This window comes from Hetaerina americana, unplaced genomic scaffold (assembly GCF_022747635.1).
Source record: "Hetaerina americana unplaced genomic scaffold, ioHetAmer1.1.p SCAF_35, whole genome shotgun sequence".
In the NCBI taxonomy this organism is placed as follows: domain Eukaryota; kingdom Metazoa; phylum Arthropoda; class Insecta; order Odonata; family Calopterygidae; genus Hetaerina; species Hetaerina americana.
This window is the reverse complement of record NW_027286930.1, coordinates 192,801-211,408: the sequence shown is the minus strand read 5'-3', so window position 1 is coordinate 211,408 and position 18,608 is coordinate 192,801. Positions and strand designations below refer to the sequence as shown.

At 40.1% G+C, this 18,608-nt stretch overlaps 1 protein-coding gene across 1 annotated transcript in view; it reads right to left on the bottom strand.

The window, feature by feature from the left end:
- The window catches only part of LOC139691433 (protein Wnt-5b-like), a 28,795-nt gene extending 18,552 nt beyond the window's left edge, over positions 1 to 10,243 (bottom strand). Inside the window, exons 1-2 of the mRNA XM_071589249.1 lie at positions 10,071 to 10,243; positions 3,996 to 4,387 (exon numbers count right to left, since the gene is read on the bottom strand). Coding sequence (XP_071445350.1) covers positions 3,996 to 4,387; positions 10,071 to 10,243 — 565 coding nt within the window. The remainder of the gene's footprint in view (positions 1 to 3,995; positions 4,388 to 10,070) is intronic.
- Between the last annotated feature and the right edge of the window lie 8,365 nt (positions 10,244 to 18,608).

Sequence of the window (18,608 nt, the reverse complement as noted above, 5' to 3'; positions counted from 1 at the left end):
TGCCGAAGATAATTGTGTGAGGCACGAGAGATGGGAGGAGTCGCAGAGGAAACCTCGGATCGTAGATACTAGCCCGATGGGAGAATTGAGTGGAGACCTGCGCCAGAGTAATCCTAGAATAGATGCTCACTGATGGGCAACTCTCTTCCGTCCGATTGTGTCTTTGAGAAGACCTAAGAGAACTCAGACAACCGCCGTCAAATTCTTACACGGATGTGGCCTTCATCATGAGCAACGAGACTTGTTTTACGACATCAGAAATCACTCCCTAACGAGTTGAATCAATGCTTCTAGAATCCATGAATACTGCGAATGTTTACCTCCGCGAACTTTTGAGGAGAGATGGACCCGTCGCAGGGAATAGAAGCGACGACGGATCGGCAACGAACGAAAACGGAACGAGGAATTACGACTGTTGCTGCCGCCCTCCTCCCTCCAACTCCCAGGGACTCGCCCTCACGAAGTGGTAGGTCTTCCCTACTACGGAGGCGGCTGTAATGGATAAACGACGTCTTAAAGGTATGTTCGTACACGCTTTATGCGGACGCTGCTGCTCAGCGAAAAGGGATTGAGGTGCTGTTGTGAATACTTCGAGCCTCCCTTGGTGGTCCCATGAAGTGGGAGGGGAGAATTGAAAAAAAAGTAGGCGAGTCCCTCACTCACCTTCACATATTTGCCTCACTTCTATTTTTCCTTCTTTCTCCTACTTCGGGTTACTTTAATGCTCCCAGACGGACCGCATTCTTGTCGCCCCCGTCAATGGATGGATGCGTCGGCCCGATGGGGATTGCTCGTGTAGTGACCCCGCAGTCCCTGGGACTCGGCAAAGATGAAACAAAAGTCTCGAGTTTTATGGGATGAGTGGGAATCTTTGCCTCCGTTGTGAAAAGAATTCTCTGCCTCCAGTGTTTGCCATTACATACTCCCACCGACTTCAAAAGTTCCACAATCACCCGAAACTACGGCACACTAAAGACATGATTAGCAATATAGCATGGTTAATTTGGGTGAGAGGGAGAGTGCACTTAATTTCATCATCATTACCTGCCACGACCTAAAGAAGTGGATTTATCAATAAGAAACAAATAAAATAAATGTTGAAGATGACAATGAGCAAAAGCAGAATTAATAAATTAAATTACACCAGACAATAGTTACAGAGATAACTACGCTAAACTATAATGCCAAGTCGTTGGATTGGTGAAAAAGTAAGTTCGCAGTTCAAATATTACAATGATTAGTGCGTTACTTCAATCACAAGGTTCGATAATGCCATTTTGACGATTGTTAAAATGAGTTACTTATTTCAAAATATCATTACTTTTGTAGTGGTAACTACCCGTCGAGTTGGTAGTATTCCAGGAAAATATATTGGCTCACCATTTAAAAGCACTTAATTCGTATTAATACGGTCTCACTTTAAAGTATCAGTTTCCATTTGGGAGACCAGTTTCATATTTTTATATCGAACGATTAATTCCAAACCGGTTTAGATAGTTCTTGAGTCTTTTTAGTCCTTTGAAAACCCAACGCATGCATTAGCGAAAGATGTCCGAGAAATTGACAACAGAATTAAATGTAAATGAGGAGGTGAAATAAAATATTTAAAAATAGTCATGAAACGTCGGCAATGGGCATGACATTTTTGTAGCGACGAAAAACCTGTCCCTGAAAGTTCTAAAAAATACAAACAAATGGAGAAAAAGCATATTATGAATACAATTTCAGTTCACGTATTTCGAGCACTGTTCGACTGAGCAAAGCATTGGTAACTATTAGCCGTCGAGCACGGATTTAGAATATTTTCATTGAATTACTAGGGAATAATACAATTGAATGTAAGAAAATAGGACGGAGTTAATTATAGTACTAGCGGTAAAAATAGAAAAAATACTTCAGTCATACCTACTGCATAGTAAAGTTAGGCTAGACTAAAAAGTCTAGCAGTGTTAAGTCCTGAGTCAATGAAAAATCTTTACTTGAATGGTAGTCTACACTTAATAATAGCAGGTACACTTACTACAACTAGAAATAATTCTTTTATAAATGCGTGCGGTTAAATATTCACGGTCTCAAGACTCTTAAATAACCCAGAAAACCCGGGAGGTTATAATTTCCATAAAAATTCCATGTAAAACGCCTTGATAAATACTCTGTCTAACATCGTTCGTTACTTGGTACTTATCTCATGCAGTTTCTCCTGATTCTTTCGCGTGTCTCCTCCTTTTGTATTTTTTATTCTATCATGTTATTTACACATCATTTTCGCCTTCAACAATGCCTGCCCATTCTATTTGGACCTTCATTTGCTTTTTGTGTAGCTATATCCTCCTTTCTTCCTCTTCTCTCCTATAAATTATTCCTTTCTAACGTGTATTTTAACTCTCAAGTCTGGATATTCAAGCGAAAACAATTGTATTGCTACATTTAAGTTAAGTTAAAATAATCATCTTTAACACCGATTAGAAAAATATGACTATATTCAGCCGAATTATTATTCACACCTGAGTTTCGTTCCCTATCCCCGAATTCTTCGACTGTTTCAAAAAGCGTTAGAATAAGAGCGAGAGTACCCGAATGGCTAATTACCTATAAACCGAGGTATATGGCGATGTTTCGATACTCAAGCTTTAAAAACGGGATTTGCCTGTAACCAACTTTAATTATCGTTCATTTAACAAAACATATGTGATAAATTTTCACCTTTAAAAAGTTTAAAATAGGGTCAAATATGTATGATCACTTTCCCATGTGTGATGTTCTTTAGTCAAGATCGTGCCATCAAAACCCGGTTCCCTCCGCAACACACAAGGAAATTACGCCGAATAAAAAAAGAAAACTGGAGTTTTCATTTGTTTTCTTTTTCGGGGATATATTTGAAGCCATTTAATGAACAAAGCTGGTTGCAGTTGGTTGTTCGACTCGAAATAAATGAGCATCTTCCATGAATATGCAAGCGTGAAAAATAAGCCAAGGGAATCGGATGTGATAAGTTTTATCCTAGGATAAAATTAACTAGGATAGAAACTTAAGTAGAAGCCGGTATGAGATTGGATGCTACTTCAAATTACCTGAAGGAGAGACATGGAAAAGTGGTATGATAAAAGGTTGAGGGCTCAGATGCGCGCAGAGCAGCAATCAAATAAGGGAGTTGTGAAAGTGCGGTGGGAGAGGTAAAAGGAAATTATTACCCTATGAGATAGTGGTAGCTCATTAACTCTTTCCTCTGTGAATTTTCATTTAAGAAATTTACAAAAGACGTGAAGGTACACTTCGGTGTAAAATATTCCGGCGGTAAACTCTTTACCGTGTCGGATTTCCGGAGGGCCGCGGATCGGAGGTGAAACCGTCGACCACATGGCGCCTTTCGTTAACTGTAGGCAATTCTGATGCCTGCTGCCTCTCCAACGCCTTAATTTTCCCGTATATTCTGCATAAGCATAGAGCCGAAATGGCTCCAGCAGCTACTCTCCTCTCCTAATAAATATTACTATCATTTTGGGGGATTTTTCTCATTCAGAAACAGAAATCAACTTTCCAAGTTTCCCTTTTTGCATCTACATGCACTCTCGTATTAAATATTTCCACGCAATCTCTAAAATGCTCTTCAACTTTGGTATTCTATCACTCAACTTTAAAAACATTATTCTCCTGCGGAAATTTACACCGATATTGAAACTGAAAATTGTGTCGTCTTTCTCTCGTCGAAGGGAAAAAATAAATTTCGCATTCCGTTCGTAAAACCGTATTCCCACATTAGCATAAGAAAATTACGACACTTCGATTTGCTAACAGATGAAAAACGACTGAACTACAGTTTAGCACTCTGTGCCATTACAGCAGGGACCAAGCCCACCCCCCCCAACCCTAATCCCTTGTCGCGTTTCGATCGATCCTACTCGCTTGGGCGTGGCGCAATTTACGAACAACTCCCGTCCCATAATTGGGGCGGAGCGGCCCTCGATCACGAGGCGTTCCTTTCCTCCGCCGCTCACCTATCTGCAGCACTGGGCCGAAGACGGACTTGTCGCCTCCCCTCCGCCCCGACATGGTCGAGCAGTTCCAGCGGCGATGACGGAACTGCCACTGGCACTCGGCGATGGCCGCCCGGGCGCCGGCGCCCACGGCCGCCATGTGGTCGCCGAAGAGGGCGCAGAGGCGCGACTGTCCTGGGGAGAGGCCGGGGATCTGGGCGCACGGGGGCGAGGGCGCAAAGATGCTGGGGTCGGCGGTAACGGCTTGGCCGGGATCCGCGGGTGCTCCCACGGGGGCAGCTGGGGACTGACCCTCGGACGGCGGGCCGCTTCCTCCTTGGTTGCTTGTAGGCACGGATACTCCGCCCAACAGAAGGGCCCTCCAAGACTCCGAGCCGGGGATTCCCATACTCCTGCGAAAGGAAAAAGAGCCAATTAAAGACATTAGGGTGGCAATGACCGAATAATAGACTACTGTATTAACACTAATTACTGAACAATATCATTCAATTAAATTTCACACAATGCTGCAGGAGCAGATTCATTCGAAATTTCTCACAAGAAATATGATAACACGACTTACCATCTTAACTAGTGAATCTCTATAAGTTCGGCAAGATATTACTGGCGGGGTCACTTAGAACTTGAGTTTTATGACAAATATCACCAAAAATAGTTGAACATTGTTTCTTTGGTTAACCTACGCGAAATGTTTGAATCTTAAGAATAAGAGTCTTTTTCACTATTAAAAGCCACAAAATGTGCGTCACACGATCGACTTTATTATGTTTATCAACAGTGTTAACTTGTTTCAGGAGGGCCTTAGAAAGTAAAACTTCGTTATATCGTATTATGACTTCATGAAAAATACAAGATATTCTAATTAATGATAGATTGTTAGAGCATTCAACTAATTGATTCCTGTAATAATAATTAACACAAAATAACAAAATACAAAACATTGGGAAATAATTTGTGATAAACTTGGTAACACCCACTTCTTATATATCTACAATTATATCGCAACCAATCCCCTGTTCATCCCGAAAATCGCACCCTAGTTCTCAAGTGAGGTGATCGAGAGCTTTACGAGCTCGTAACGTACCTGTAACACTAAGTCGGTCATCATTAGTAATTCATCCTTATCATCACAAATAAAAAACAGGGTCACTCAGGCCAAAGGGCCGATATTTAACAATGGCAATAAAGAAACTTGATTTTGGATCCAGAAATAATATTTGAATCATATCGAGTGACTTCAACGCGTCGTTTAGCTTATGATACGTACCGCGTTGATATTTTGGCTTAGGTAAGAGGAATAATTTGAAGGAAGAGTTCGGGGTTTAATATGATGTTTTCTACCAACTCTTTTGAAGTGAAACTTAGACAGAGGTTCAAATAGAAAACATCAAAAGAAAATGGAATACCATTTGGTGAACCTACTGTTAAAGCAAAACTATCGGAATCATTATGGAATCCTAGTTACGCTGATCATGCTGTCAAATATGAACTCAAACTAGTCTATTCAAAGTGCGAATAAGATGCAAGAACATAGAAAATTCCCAACTACGACAAGGCATTAAGTACGAGAGGTACGTAAGTTCGTGGAGAATTTAAAGGAAAGAATAAGTAAATTCGAACTGTTTTGAACTGGGAACTCAAAAATTATCATGATAATGAATTTGAGAATACTGAATATGACCAATCAAAGCTAAAAATCTAAATGAAATGGTCGCGAGCATATAAGAGGAAGGAATTTTAAATGATGATTTGTTATTACTATAGGTAATCTACCGGTTAAATAGGTTTTGGCGGTTGGTCACGATGATAGGTACAAGAGAATAATTTGAATAAAATGAACTAGTTGTGATAGCTGTTTAGAAATACAAGTTTAGCAGTACATAGTATACAGGTATATTGTATATTACACAAGTTATAAACGCAATACAGAATCACAAATGATTGATACAAAAATTTGACAGTTGTTATTCAAGACAAGAAAAAGCTACGAGCTTGTAAAAACAGTAGAAATACGGATTCGGTGTGGAATACGTGGAAAAAGTTAGATAAAAACCAATTGAGATGAAGAAATGCCGAAGAAAAAAGTTATTACATGTATAGACTTAGATTAAAGACAAAAAAGGCAGAACTTAATGAGCCACAATTATTTCATCCCAAGTATTTTGAAACTAATTCCCTGGCTACAAAAACCCTCTTATCTGTATCATTTTCTTTGTTAAGATTTTAGCTTCTTTCTAATGTTTATATTTCGTAATCGTTTTCCATTATTTTTCAATATTTATTTTCGAAATTATTAATTGAAATATACTGAATTATACCAAAATGTCTAGCATTTATAGGTTTTAGTGATATTATTATTGCATTAATTATTATTGAAAGTAGTCTTCTGAAAGAAATCTGCCAAGGTAGGTTTTGATGGTTCCACTCCCTAAACACTGTCCAAATTGCTAATCCTTACCGAGCACCAAACTAAATCCATACAATAGAATCTGTATAAGAGTAAACCATTTTCAACTTCACGTACTTCCCATACGCATGCGCATGCCTTCCTTCATTCCGTCCATCATGCCAACATGTTCTACATCTAACTCGCTCATCCAACATTCTTTTTTCTGCCACAGTCTTCAACATTGCATAGCCAAGTGCAAAAATAATAACAAATATAATATAACGAATGAAATATTTTATTATCCGAGTGTGCCGACTCAAAGCGTTAAGGCGTTACCATAGATTTAGAGCCATAAGGGCGATTTCGTGAACCAAACGCGTCACGGATTCGTGGGATAGCCGCTCTTGGCTCTAGTCTCACCCGTTAACGCCTCTGTCGCGTCCGCAGACCTCGTTACTCCCGAATGAAGCTGGGAGAGGACCCCCTTACAACAGGGCGTGGGACTGAGAAGAGCGATGTTCGGGAGAGGTCCACTGATGTAATGGCTTGCTGGGTGGGGGGGGGAAGTGGTGGAAAGGGAGGGAAGAGAGGAGGGAGGAATCAGTGGGAAGAAACTTGCCCAGGGGTGGCGGACGTGAAGCGAGAGGAAGGGGGAGAAGAGGTCCGCGTGGGTAGGGCGACCGTTTGAGAAATAGTGGATCACTATAAGAGGCGAGAGGTCCCTTTCCGACTGGGGAGGCGCCCGTGCATTCATCTTGCGAGTCTTTTTCCTTCTCTCTCTCTCGCTTCGGCCTCTGAAAGAGTCCCCACCATCAATTCTTCCTGCGAAGAGGGAAACCGTGTACGGACCGCAGTCAAGGGGAAGGAAGAAGCTTGGGGGCGGGGGTCTGAGAGAGGAGGGGGACACCCCCTCGTAGGTATGCGAGGGAGGAACGGGGGTGAGGGGGATGGGGCGGTGTTGCGGTGGCGGACACCGAGGGTGGGAGACGGAGATTTGAACAGGCGTGATGGCCGCTGCGCGCGGTGGGGCATTCTTTATTTCACTTAGAAGGGTGGTGGTGGCGCTACATGGAAATTCTTCGGGGTCCGGGACGCGTCACGCTTCCCCACCGGCCACATATTGGTGCTAAGATGTTGCTGCATGAGCTTGCGGCTTCGAAATCATTCATCAAGTCTCTTCTCCAAAATGGCTTATAACAATTTTCTCTTTTTTTCTTGATAAACTGACCCGCGAATCTGCAGCGTATTCCAACAAGCATTCGGTGAAATTTACGTAGGCAATTTTGTAGGTATCGGAAGAATCTGCTGAAGTATTTTATTTTAAAAGAATATTTTTTTCATCATGGTCCTTATTTATCAGACAACCATTCGTCTGCAATTTAATTACCAAACGAACCATGCCAGGCAATATTTCTCGAGTAAATCATTATCTGTTAATGTTAATGGCAATGGTATTGACTTAGTTGATGTACGATTTACCAGACGGGTACTTTTAATACTTTGGTAACAGCCGGTTTAGTGGGTTGGTCGGAAGTTTGATATGATTGCATCAGAGCGAAAGCAGAAAAAATATTTATTTTATAAATTTACAGAGGCCAGATTACACATCTAATAAGAAATGTTGAAATTTCTCCGTAAGGATTGGGATTTTATCTTCGCCATTTTTTCTCTACGCGGAAAACCCAAGAATATTTTTATTATTAATAATAATATAAAGCTTCCAGAAAAAATACAGTAGACTTTTCAACGATCCTCGTATTTTTTGTTTCGTCGCCCAGGAAGGACATCCAACACGAGTGAAATGTCATTTTTGAATTAGTAAAAGCGCTGTGAACATTAAAAAGTCCGCAAGACGTCATTCTTAAATATCTTATCGAAAAACTTTAAGGAGTAAAAATTAAAGCGACATACCGCATCAATAAAACTGACCCATGAACAAAGTTGACAAGGAGGGTTTGCAAAAGTAGACCACATTAGTCTAGGCATCCAACGGAGTTTGTCGACCTGAGAATACATTTTTCTCGCGACGCCCACGATATCGGTCGTATCCAAAACGGCAGGCCTAATGGTCACCGTAGCTCGACCACCTCTCATTCGCCCGCCTACGTACTTAAAGGGCTCCAGTGGCTTGGCGAACAAAATTAAGCTGGGCAGTAGGACACTGAGAATGGAGAGTGTGCCATCCGTCAGAGCCTTGCCAAAGGTGCCGCCTCTTCTGTTATTCGTTGATGAGCGCGTCGAAATTGCGACGTAATAGGACAGAACTGTCGTTCCTTCGCCTCACCCGAGACTTCTCTCGGATCACCAGACACAGGCGGCAAAAGAAGAACGCAGTTTGGCGAAACTTCAGTCCAACCATTTGAGCAAAAAGGTAATCTCCTACGTCACTTCAAAACAGCGAACGGTAAATAGTGTCAGTAAAAATAGAGAATGCGCTGTAAATAATTGACCGTTGCTGAGTCAGTACAAATATTAGAAAATACCAACGCGAGACAATCTTATAATTTTATATTTACGTGAATCTTTCGAATACATTTTAATGATACTCATTTCATTTGGGTTTCTTAAAGTAAAACAATTAATGCGTATTGTGTTGCAAAAATAATTTCACTCTTGGATATAATTTTAAATGAGTCCGATAAAAACGTACAATTTGACTTTTGTGAAATAATCATAACATAAGTGCAAAAATCAGCCAGCATCCTTGCCCTACGCTGCCGCTTTAAAGGAAAGCGTAATGGCATTTGAAATGTTTTGGAAGAATTTATTTTATTCCACAATGGTAACTAAAAATTATCCCCTGCAAAAATATTATTTTTTTATGCATGAAACTTAAAAAAAAAGTTTGGCATATGGTATCATGAAAAGGACCACGGAAGAAAAAACGCACCTATTTCAAAAATAACTTCCAAAAATAAGAATTTCTAGATGAATATTACTCCTATCAATTGTTTGTCAACTCATCATAAAGAGCACTTTTACTCTGAAGTAAAATAGGGTTTTATTTAACATACCTCGCTTCAATGTATTACGTTTCTTATTCAGAAAAAATATAACATTTTTTATGCGAATTAATTGGAATGTTAATAAATAACGATGGACTTTATTACATGAATATGATATGTAATGGTTCAATACCTCGAATAAAAAAATCAAATCATCGAATTAATAAGTAAAATGGGACATTTTATACTAGCAAATTCTTGTATTCATCTAATAGTTTGTCAAAAATATAGATTATTGGCATTCCTTACTTTAATAGAAAGTAAAATTGCCATTCTTTGCAGGTAATTTTTGCTCTATAAACAATGAGGTGTGTGTTGAAAAAATAAATGTAATCGTGTAATAGTACGGCCATGTAACAATCCTCTTCGTTGAAATAAAATGTATCTAAAGTACAATGCCAAACCAAGGAATCAATATGATGAATGAGAATGAAATGACGTATTGAACAATTCTTCCGTAACACTCATGAGAAAAACGAACGAAAATTTGAATAAACGTTGCCTTTGTACTTTTATGTACATACACAACCAACCAAATGCATTCTGTTAAACCTAAGCACATAATAAAAAAAGGGAACAATTTCTACAATAGACCCCTCCATTGGAAAAAAGAATTTAGATTGTACGTAAGTACAAGAAACATTATTAAAACTTCTCCATAGGCATTAAGCATTGGCATACGCATGAAGATCACTTTCATTGTCAATCCCTACATCCGTTTTTCTTCCAGAACTTCCCAGTCTGATGCTCGCTCTCTTCGCATCCTCACCCCCTGATGAGAGCACTATGGGGAATGCAATGATTTCTCGCAGTTCTAGAACTTTCACTTGCCCCTTTTTTCTTCTCTCCATCATATCGTCAGTCAAGGATATACATACAAGTATATCATAGTTATGATTATCATAGGTTTTCAACCCATTAGGGATAGGTATTTGGTCGTTCCTGAAGGCTATCACGTATCATTGCTTTTAACGTACTGTTACATAGTACAAATGCTTTCTTCCCTACACATCGTCCCTCTTTATTTCCTCATATACCAACTTACATGCTGAATAAATTTCCATTTCTTTCCACTCCTTTCTCTAGTTGCTCAACATTATACTTCATTAATCTTTTCTTTAAATCTCCCAGTCATTAATTTCCTCCTTATTTAAGATGTTTCTTTTGCTAATGCCATTATTCACAGAGAGTAGTTACCCCCACGCCCATTTTCGTTCAAAATGCTACCGAAATGCGTGAACTGTTCCACCTGCTCTAATTTATACTCTCTTACTTTGATGGTTGACGCATCCTTCCTCCTCCCTGAGAATCTCATTATTTTCATCCCTAATGGCATTTCGCACCACAGTTCTCCCACATACACTTTACAGCCTGCAATCCCGTGACTAACTTACTAAATGAAGCTTAATCATTTGCAAATCTTAGCGAATAAAACAGTGCCTCGCCTACTTTTGTTTCAACCTCAAGCTTTTCACACTCCTCTTTTACCGTTTCCTTGGCGAATAACTTAAGGAGACGGGAGATAACAGACAATACGTCTTAATTCTCCATTTATAACCCATAGGTACCTGAGCAGCAGATATAATGCATGCACATGATTTGAATGAGACGTTCGAACTCCACCCGACTCTTTATCTTTTAAAATACTTTTCTTAACTCCTTCCACTACTTTTTCGAACGCCTTCTCGAAATCCACGATGAGAGCTTGCGGCATGATGCGACAAACATCTTGACTGTGTTCATTTTCTATCCATGCACCTTTCCCCTCGTCCATTTTTCCTGAAACTCTTAAGTGGTTCCGTGGGAATATTAACTATTCAAACTGTTGTTTGCCTTCATTATTCGTAGCTACATGTGCTTTCTGTTTCCACATATATCTTGTATCCTTGCAACGAAGCCATAATCATCTGTGTCTTACTATGCCCTAAACACTCTCCCATCAATTTCCACGTATTTTTTCCACATTTTTTGAAGATTATTCTGTTATAGTAACACTTTTTCTCACTTATCTCTTCATGTTAATATGAGGGCCATCCAGAAAGTTGCCTCCGTTATGCTATCAAAAATACACTGGAATATATACAGAAAATTTATTATTTTCATATCAAAACTACACATTTTAATATGTTCGCCCAACAGATTTGAATACATGTTATATCTCTGAAATAGTTTTCAAATTCTTTCAGCTTTTAAAGTCTGCAGCCTGAGATTTCAGCCAACAGATGTCGAGACGAGGATAAAACATGTAGTAGCCTGACTTTACAGTCTTGTTTCCACGCAGGAGAGTCATAGAAATTTTTAGAAAACTTTCTAAATATTTTACATATCGTAAAACGCCGGTTTTCACGAACTTTTCGTCAATTTTCAAGTGCAGTTTATTGTTCACCACAGACGGGCAGCCACTTTTGTCATCATCATGTACATTTATGTTCATTCTTAAACGAAGGACAACATTTACGCACAACTCTTGTCACTCATCACATTTGGTCCGTTCAGAGCACAAACTTCTCGATGGATGTCAGCAGCTTTGAAATTTTTATCGGTGAAAACCTTACCACTGAACGAGCTTCACATTTGGCGGGAATGCCAATTGTATTGTTCATTTTGACTCGCTAGTGCAAACAAAAGACAAACGTCGCGACCTTCCAACCACTGCACCTCGAGGCGCGCAGTGGTTGGCATACTGTGTGCGTCAATACAACGACCGTTCGGCTACCTCCACTAATAGCTCCACGCTACACGAGAACTGAGGTTACTTTCTGGAGAGCCCTCGTATAAAGCTACGTGACTAATAGTGGATAAGTTCTACATATATACTCCGGAAGCCATGAACCTGAATACTTATTCCGCTTCGTGATTCCTAAAAAAGAAGCTCGGAAATAATGGAAAACGGTGGAAATCAACCAGAAAAAAAAATTCATTTCTCGTTTCATATTTTCTGATGAAGTCAATCACTAAGCCAAGAAGAGTTAAGTGTGAATATTTAGACATTTGAAAATAAGGATGTTAACATAATGGAATCATGACTCTAACGATTGAGGAGATCTGAGTGACTGAAGGTCAAGGAATATGTACATTTCCACGACGGGTCGATGCCCACACATAACCAGACCAGCACAAACGACTACCATATCACGAGTCGGGATGCAACTGTGTGCGAGGCCAGAAATCAGCACGGGTGGTCCTTTGGGCAAAGCAGAAGGATTCCCTTATTCACTCACGCGAGAGGAAAAACACGGGCTTGTATATCGGGACAATTCAAAGAGGGGAATGAAAGAACCTGGATTTTGAGAATTATCGGGAGTGGTGGTTATCGGAGGTCGGCTCGTAAACGGCTCCGGCAGGGGAGGTCCCGCGGCCAACCTCTCCCGAGAGCCTATTCCACCTCCCGAACACGCCCCACGCCACCCTCGTGAAAACACGCCCCCAGATGATAGCGTTCGGTCCATCGATTCGAGCGAAGGAAAAGAAACTGAGCATCCTTGCCACCGGCAGGAGGGCAGAGGAGACTTCTCGCACGCAGCGACGCGCGTGCTTCGTACATCTTCTCACTGGCAACCGCGCGGCTGTCATCAGCGTCAGTCTCTCGGCGGTCGGCCCGGGTCAATTGCAAAACACCTCCGCTCCCATAAAAAGGGAATAAAAAGGAGAAACTTCGCCGGGGAGAGTGTGTGGCGGGGATGATGGGGGAGGAGGACGGAGAGATTAATTGACCGCTTCTCCCGACTGCTCTTAAGTGGCCTGGCGATGACACCACGTGGAAGCGTGTCCCCTTCTACAACCCTCTTACCCTCAACGCAAACCCTCCCCTCCTGTGAATGCGTTCATCGCGACCGACGTGTACTCTTCAAGGAAGCGAACTCTATTCCGGTTTTCGTAGATAAGGCGGGGAGATCGGTCATGCGACGTCGTTGGTGAATTATTTACGAGCCATATAGATTATTTTTCCTTCCACTTCAGCCTTCAATCTTCCAGATAGTGGGGAAATGCTGTTATACTTGATATTAAATCACGCTACATAGCCCTGAAATCTAGGAGTGTCATAGGTGACGGAGGGTCGAAGTTTCGTCCATGTGAAACGAGGGGTACAGGTTACTTTTCAATACGCACACAACACTCTTTGATGTTCAGTTTCCGTTTCACGAAATAAAGACGGACAATCACGGCTACCATGTATGGTGATGTGTATTCTAATTGATACAATACAACCGTATAACTTAATGTAAATACTATATGAAATGGATTATGAATGTACTTCTGATGCTAACGTCATATTTCATGGTGAAATAAAAATATTTTAAATATCATTAGTTACATCGCGAGAAATAATGCAAATCTGCGATCTTTAGGGCAGCCAAGCGATTAAGAGTACATCAATTGACCACCAAGTTAACAGAGTCAATGCTTGAATATAACTAAACTTATTAGATTTATTAGTTTGAAAATAGTTGGAGCCGTTTTCAGTTCCAATTCAAAATCATAATTAACAATTTTTCGATTGCTAAGACTGGTTTAGCGACCTTACCACCAGATTACCTTATAAGGAATAGTTCCAAGGAAATTCAGTTAAGAGTGATAAAGATCAAAAAGGGGACAACCCGATTTAAAAAAATGGTCAGCCTATTTAACCCATTCTTTGAAGGCATTCTTATTAAATGATCCACATTATGTTCGAAATTGAATCGAATATCTTCCAAGAAGATATTCGATTCAATCTTGCGAGTTATATTTGATGAAGTACATAGGGCAACTGCCCAAAACCATCAATCCCAAAAAAACCTTGTTTCGATCCAACTTTGGCCCGTAAAAATGAAGAAATAATCAACAGAAGTAGCACCTTACAAGGCATAGTATATTTAAGAAATCTGAAACATATAACTCGAGGTCCAAAATCTAAGGTAAAAGGTAAGTAGCCAGTATAACATATTTAAAAATGGCTAAAGAGAAGAGGTCGTTTGCTACATATCAATAATATCCATCTCTAATAAGAGCTCTGAACGCATTTTTTTATCACTTTATTTACGAAGAATTTCCATAGTTAGGATTCCCAGAAAAAATCTGCGGTGATTCCGAAAGAATTGACCATGTGAGTTCTAAATATCAAAATTGGAAGTTACGTGACGTCTAAGGGACAATGACGTTGAGTTAATAAACATTTGAGAAGTAGGAAAAGGAGCGATGTTATATTTAATTATTCACGTTTCTTCTCCACAATGAAGAGGAGACAGAGGTGAAGTGGATTGCATTCGTCATACCCATGAACCATTGGACCATTTTTCTCTTCAAAATCAACCTCTTTCGAGTAAATTTTCCGAGACACCCAAAATTACCCAACAGAGTTCCTGTTTATTTTGGAATTGGTATGCAAACAGGCTCTGTTGGTCTTCAAGGCCGCATGTTCTGAGGAACCACGGAACGAATGCTAGCGCGAAGTGGGGGGGTGGGGAAGTAAGGGGACAAGAGAACATTTAGGCAGTTAAGGAAATGTAAATAGAAAAAGGGGCGATGGACTGGAAAAGTAGGAGGAGGAGAGAAGTGGGACTTGAGGAAGGATGTGTTCTTTCGAACGCCCCGCGTGTTTCCGCGGTTGCGTGATGGCCTTAGCCTCGGGGAGAGAGCCCATTTTCAGGGAATCGGTCGGATGCCACATGTTTGCCCACTCGTCAAAAAAAAACAAAATACAGGAAATTGTATCTCTTCCTGAATTTAATAATTTCGGCGTGTAAATAATTGAAAAATTTTGTTTTGTTCTTAACCATCACGGAAGCTCCGAAGAGGCGGGAGGAAAGGGAGAGGGGTTGAGACAGGGAAAACATAAGAAATATAGATTCACCGGTGTAAAATGCGACCACGCCCACCTGGATAGAATTTCCTCTAAGTTCACTCGATTACTATGGCCGCCCCGGGTAAAACCGGTGTGCGTCGTCCCCAACGAACTTCCGCTCGCGGATAATCGGGATCAACAATCTTCGCCGGGGGTGCAATTTCGGCATTCCTAATCTCTATCCGTATATGCGCGTCATTTGACCCAAACGTGAGCGTTTCCACAAATGGGTATAATTTCCCAAAGAAACGAAAAATTGGAGCCGTTCGTCATTGTAATACCTGACTGCTTACTCAAAGATTAGATATTATCGCGAACGACTGCTAACGTAACACCTTTAGCACCTCAAAACCCTTCAACTCGCACTAAGGGGTCATTTGAATTGCCATAAAAAAGGATCATGCTAGATTCATTTATCCCGCCCCATGAGACTAAATATTAATTTAAAGGGTGTTCTACCTTAAATTAAGTCCCCCTTTATTTGATGTCAGTTTCGGAAATCTAAATCCATGCCCGAATATGAACCACTAGAAGGTCGCACGTGGCTTGCCTTTAAACCAAGTGAAGTCTGGATTATAATTTAATAATTATAAATACCCCATCAGCACATTAAGCAACGTTATTAAAACATCGATGAGATAAAAGATATATCCCGTAAGCTACTAAAATTAATGCATGCTATAATTTAAAACTAATGAGCATGATAAACGAAACTTGACATTACAAAATTGGGTTTGAAAATTTATTTGTGAAAACAGATTGTGCTTTAAGCCCTCATATTCTTTAACATAAAGAAATCCTGGAATGTATCGAGAATTCAATGAGGGATTAGTTTAATCGGAAGTAGAAACTATAGTATCATACATGTGTGCCACCAATTTTTACCGTGAAGAGCATACAGTTATCATTGTTTGGTTAGTCATATGGCATATATATATATATATATATATATATATATATATATATATATATATATATATATATATATATATATATATATATATATATTATATATATATATATATATATATATACACATTCAAACACGAAATCCCGCCAAACGGCGAATAAATACTCATATATACAGAAACAGATATAAGGAAAAGGGATAGGAACACATATAAAGGACGAACACAATAGAGGTGGGCAAGGCGGAATCGAACGGATCACAAGAGTAAAAATATTTCCTCAACCGGGACTCGAACACCGGATCTTTCCACTTGCCGGGCGGATGCTCTTAACCACTTGAGCTATCGAGGATAGTCAATTTACCCTGAGATCCGTGGGTCTAATATGTCGCCAAGCGCCCCGATTCTTTCAGCCAAGAGATGGCGTCAGGGGGCTGTTTCACCCACCAAAGGAGAAATAGACAATACACAAGGAAAGGAAAGGACAGTGGGTTAGAATTCATAGAACATCATACAGGAAAGGAACAGTGCGTTTCGTGGCACGCATAGCCAGAAGAAAGAGATGAGCCACATTGGCAAAATACACATTCAAACACGAAATCCCGCCAAACGGCGAATAAATACTCATATATACAGAAACAGATATAAGGAAAAGGGATAGGAACACATATAAAGGACGAACACAATAGAGGTGGGCAAGGCGGAATCGAACGGATCACAAGAGTAAAAATATTTCCTCAACCGGGACTCGAACACCGGATCTTTCCACTTGCCGGGCGGATGCTCTTGACCACTTGAGCTATCGAGGATAGTCAATTTACCCTGAGATCCGTGGGTCTAATATGTCGCCAAGCGCCCCGATTCTTTCAGCCAAGAGATGGCGTCAGGGGGCTGTTTCCGCCTTCCCCACCTCTATTGTGTTCGTCCTTTATATGTGTTCCTATCCCTTTTCCTTATATCTGTTTCTGTATATATATATATATATATATATATATATATATATATATATATATATATATATATATATATATATATATATATATAATAGCCACAACATATAGATAAATTGTACCCAAAGAATTGTGTAATTTATGACTGGAATTAAGTAGAGACATTGCTGAAACAGAAAATAAATTTTCTAACATGTAGAAGTTTTGAATAATTATACAGACAAGAAATGTTTAAAATCTGACATACAATTGAATAACCCAAGCATTTTCTACAGTCTCAATCTTTTCATCTCACATGAAAGTTACTATAATGTTTTATATTATCTTCCAAGCCAATGAAAACGAATGGGTACTCTAATATACAGGTATTCAGATAATATACCCGTATTCTGGTGCTTCAATGACAATAAGCACACACCTCGCAGCACCACCATAAACTGAGAAGATTCTGTTTTTTAAAATTCACCTCTTGGGATATTAAGTACGGAAAGTAGATGAATAGAGAAAATTTTATGTGGTTGGGACAATGTTGCACCTGACATGGCCAGTTAGCTGAATGCGTATTCTCTTGCATACACAATTATTTAGACCTAAACTATATTTTTTCTTAAAAATCCTCTGGGATGAGTTGAAGGTATGACAAGACACCAAAGTGGACATGAAGATAATTCAACAGATTTGCTAGAAGATACGATATGCTGAAAGATGAATGCGGATAACTATAGAGTTAGTACGTGCAAATATAACTTTCAGAGAATGAATAGCTGAGAGCATACTTTAGAAAGTTACTAGAAATGTGATACTAAAATACATCTACATAATACCCCGCAAGCCGCCGCAAGGTCATGTGGCGGGGGTGTTGAGCATGAAGTAGAAGGGCAGGCAAACGAGGACCATATATAGGGAAATATTAATGAACAAGTTTTCAGTTAACTTCAGAAGGTGGAGCAAAGATTCTCAATGAACTTTCAAAGCTGACTTCCATAAGCAAAACCATAACAAGCCAAGTAGTGAATATACGCAATATACAATTAGAATCAGATTTGGTGGTGAGGAAGCGGATTAGCAATCAGCAGGTGATGAATTGAACCCTACTAATGACACCCACAGACGCTTAGAAAAAATGAGTTTACCAAGTTCAATTGCCAGCTACTTAGGCATTTAAAATTAGGAAAACATATTTCGTCTTCCATTTCCTGAATCAGCTCTTGGAAGAGCAAATGGGAATCGAGAGAAATGGAAAGAGGGAGGGATAAAAGGAAAAACGTAGAGATTTTAAAATGGCGCTTAATGTTTCCGCGCAGAAGTGATTAGAGGGGAGTGTCGGGGGAGGATTTGCGAGTGAGTGGAAAGGGGAGGGGATTTCGGTTGACGGGGTTAGGGAAAGGAAGGGAGAATGGGGTGAAAGGGTGGGAAACAGTACGGCCAACTGCTAAAAGTGATGGCTGCATTCCCTTCAATCTCCTTAGCGATCGCAAATACTTGCAATGCCTGGCCAAACCGTAGAACGTTATCCTACATTTCTCACCATCCCAGG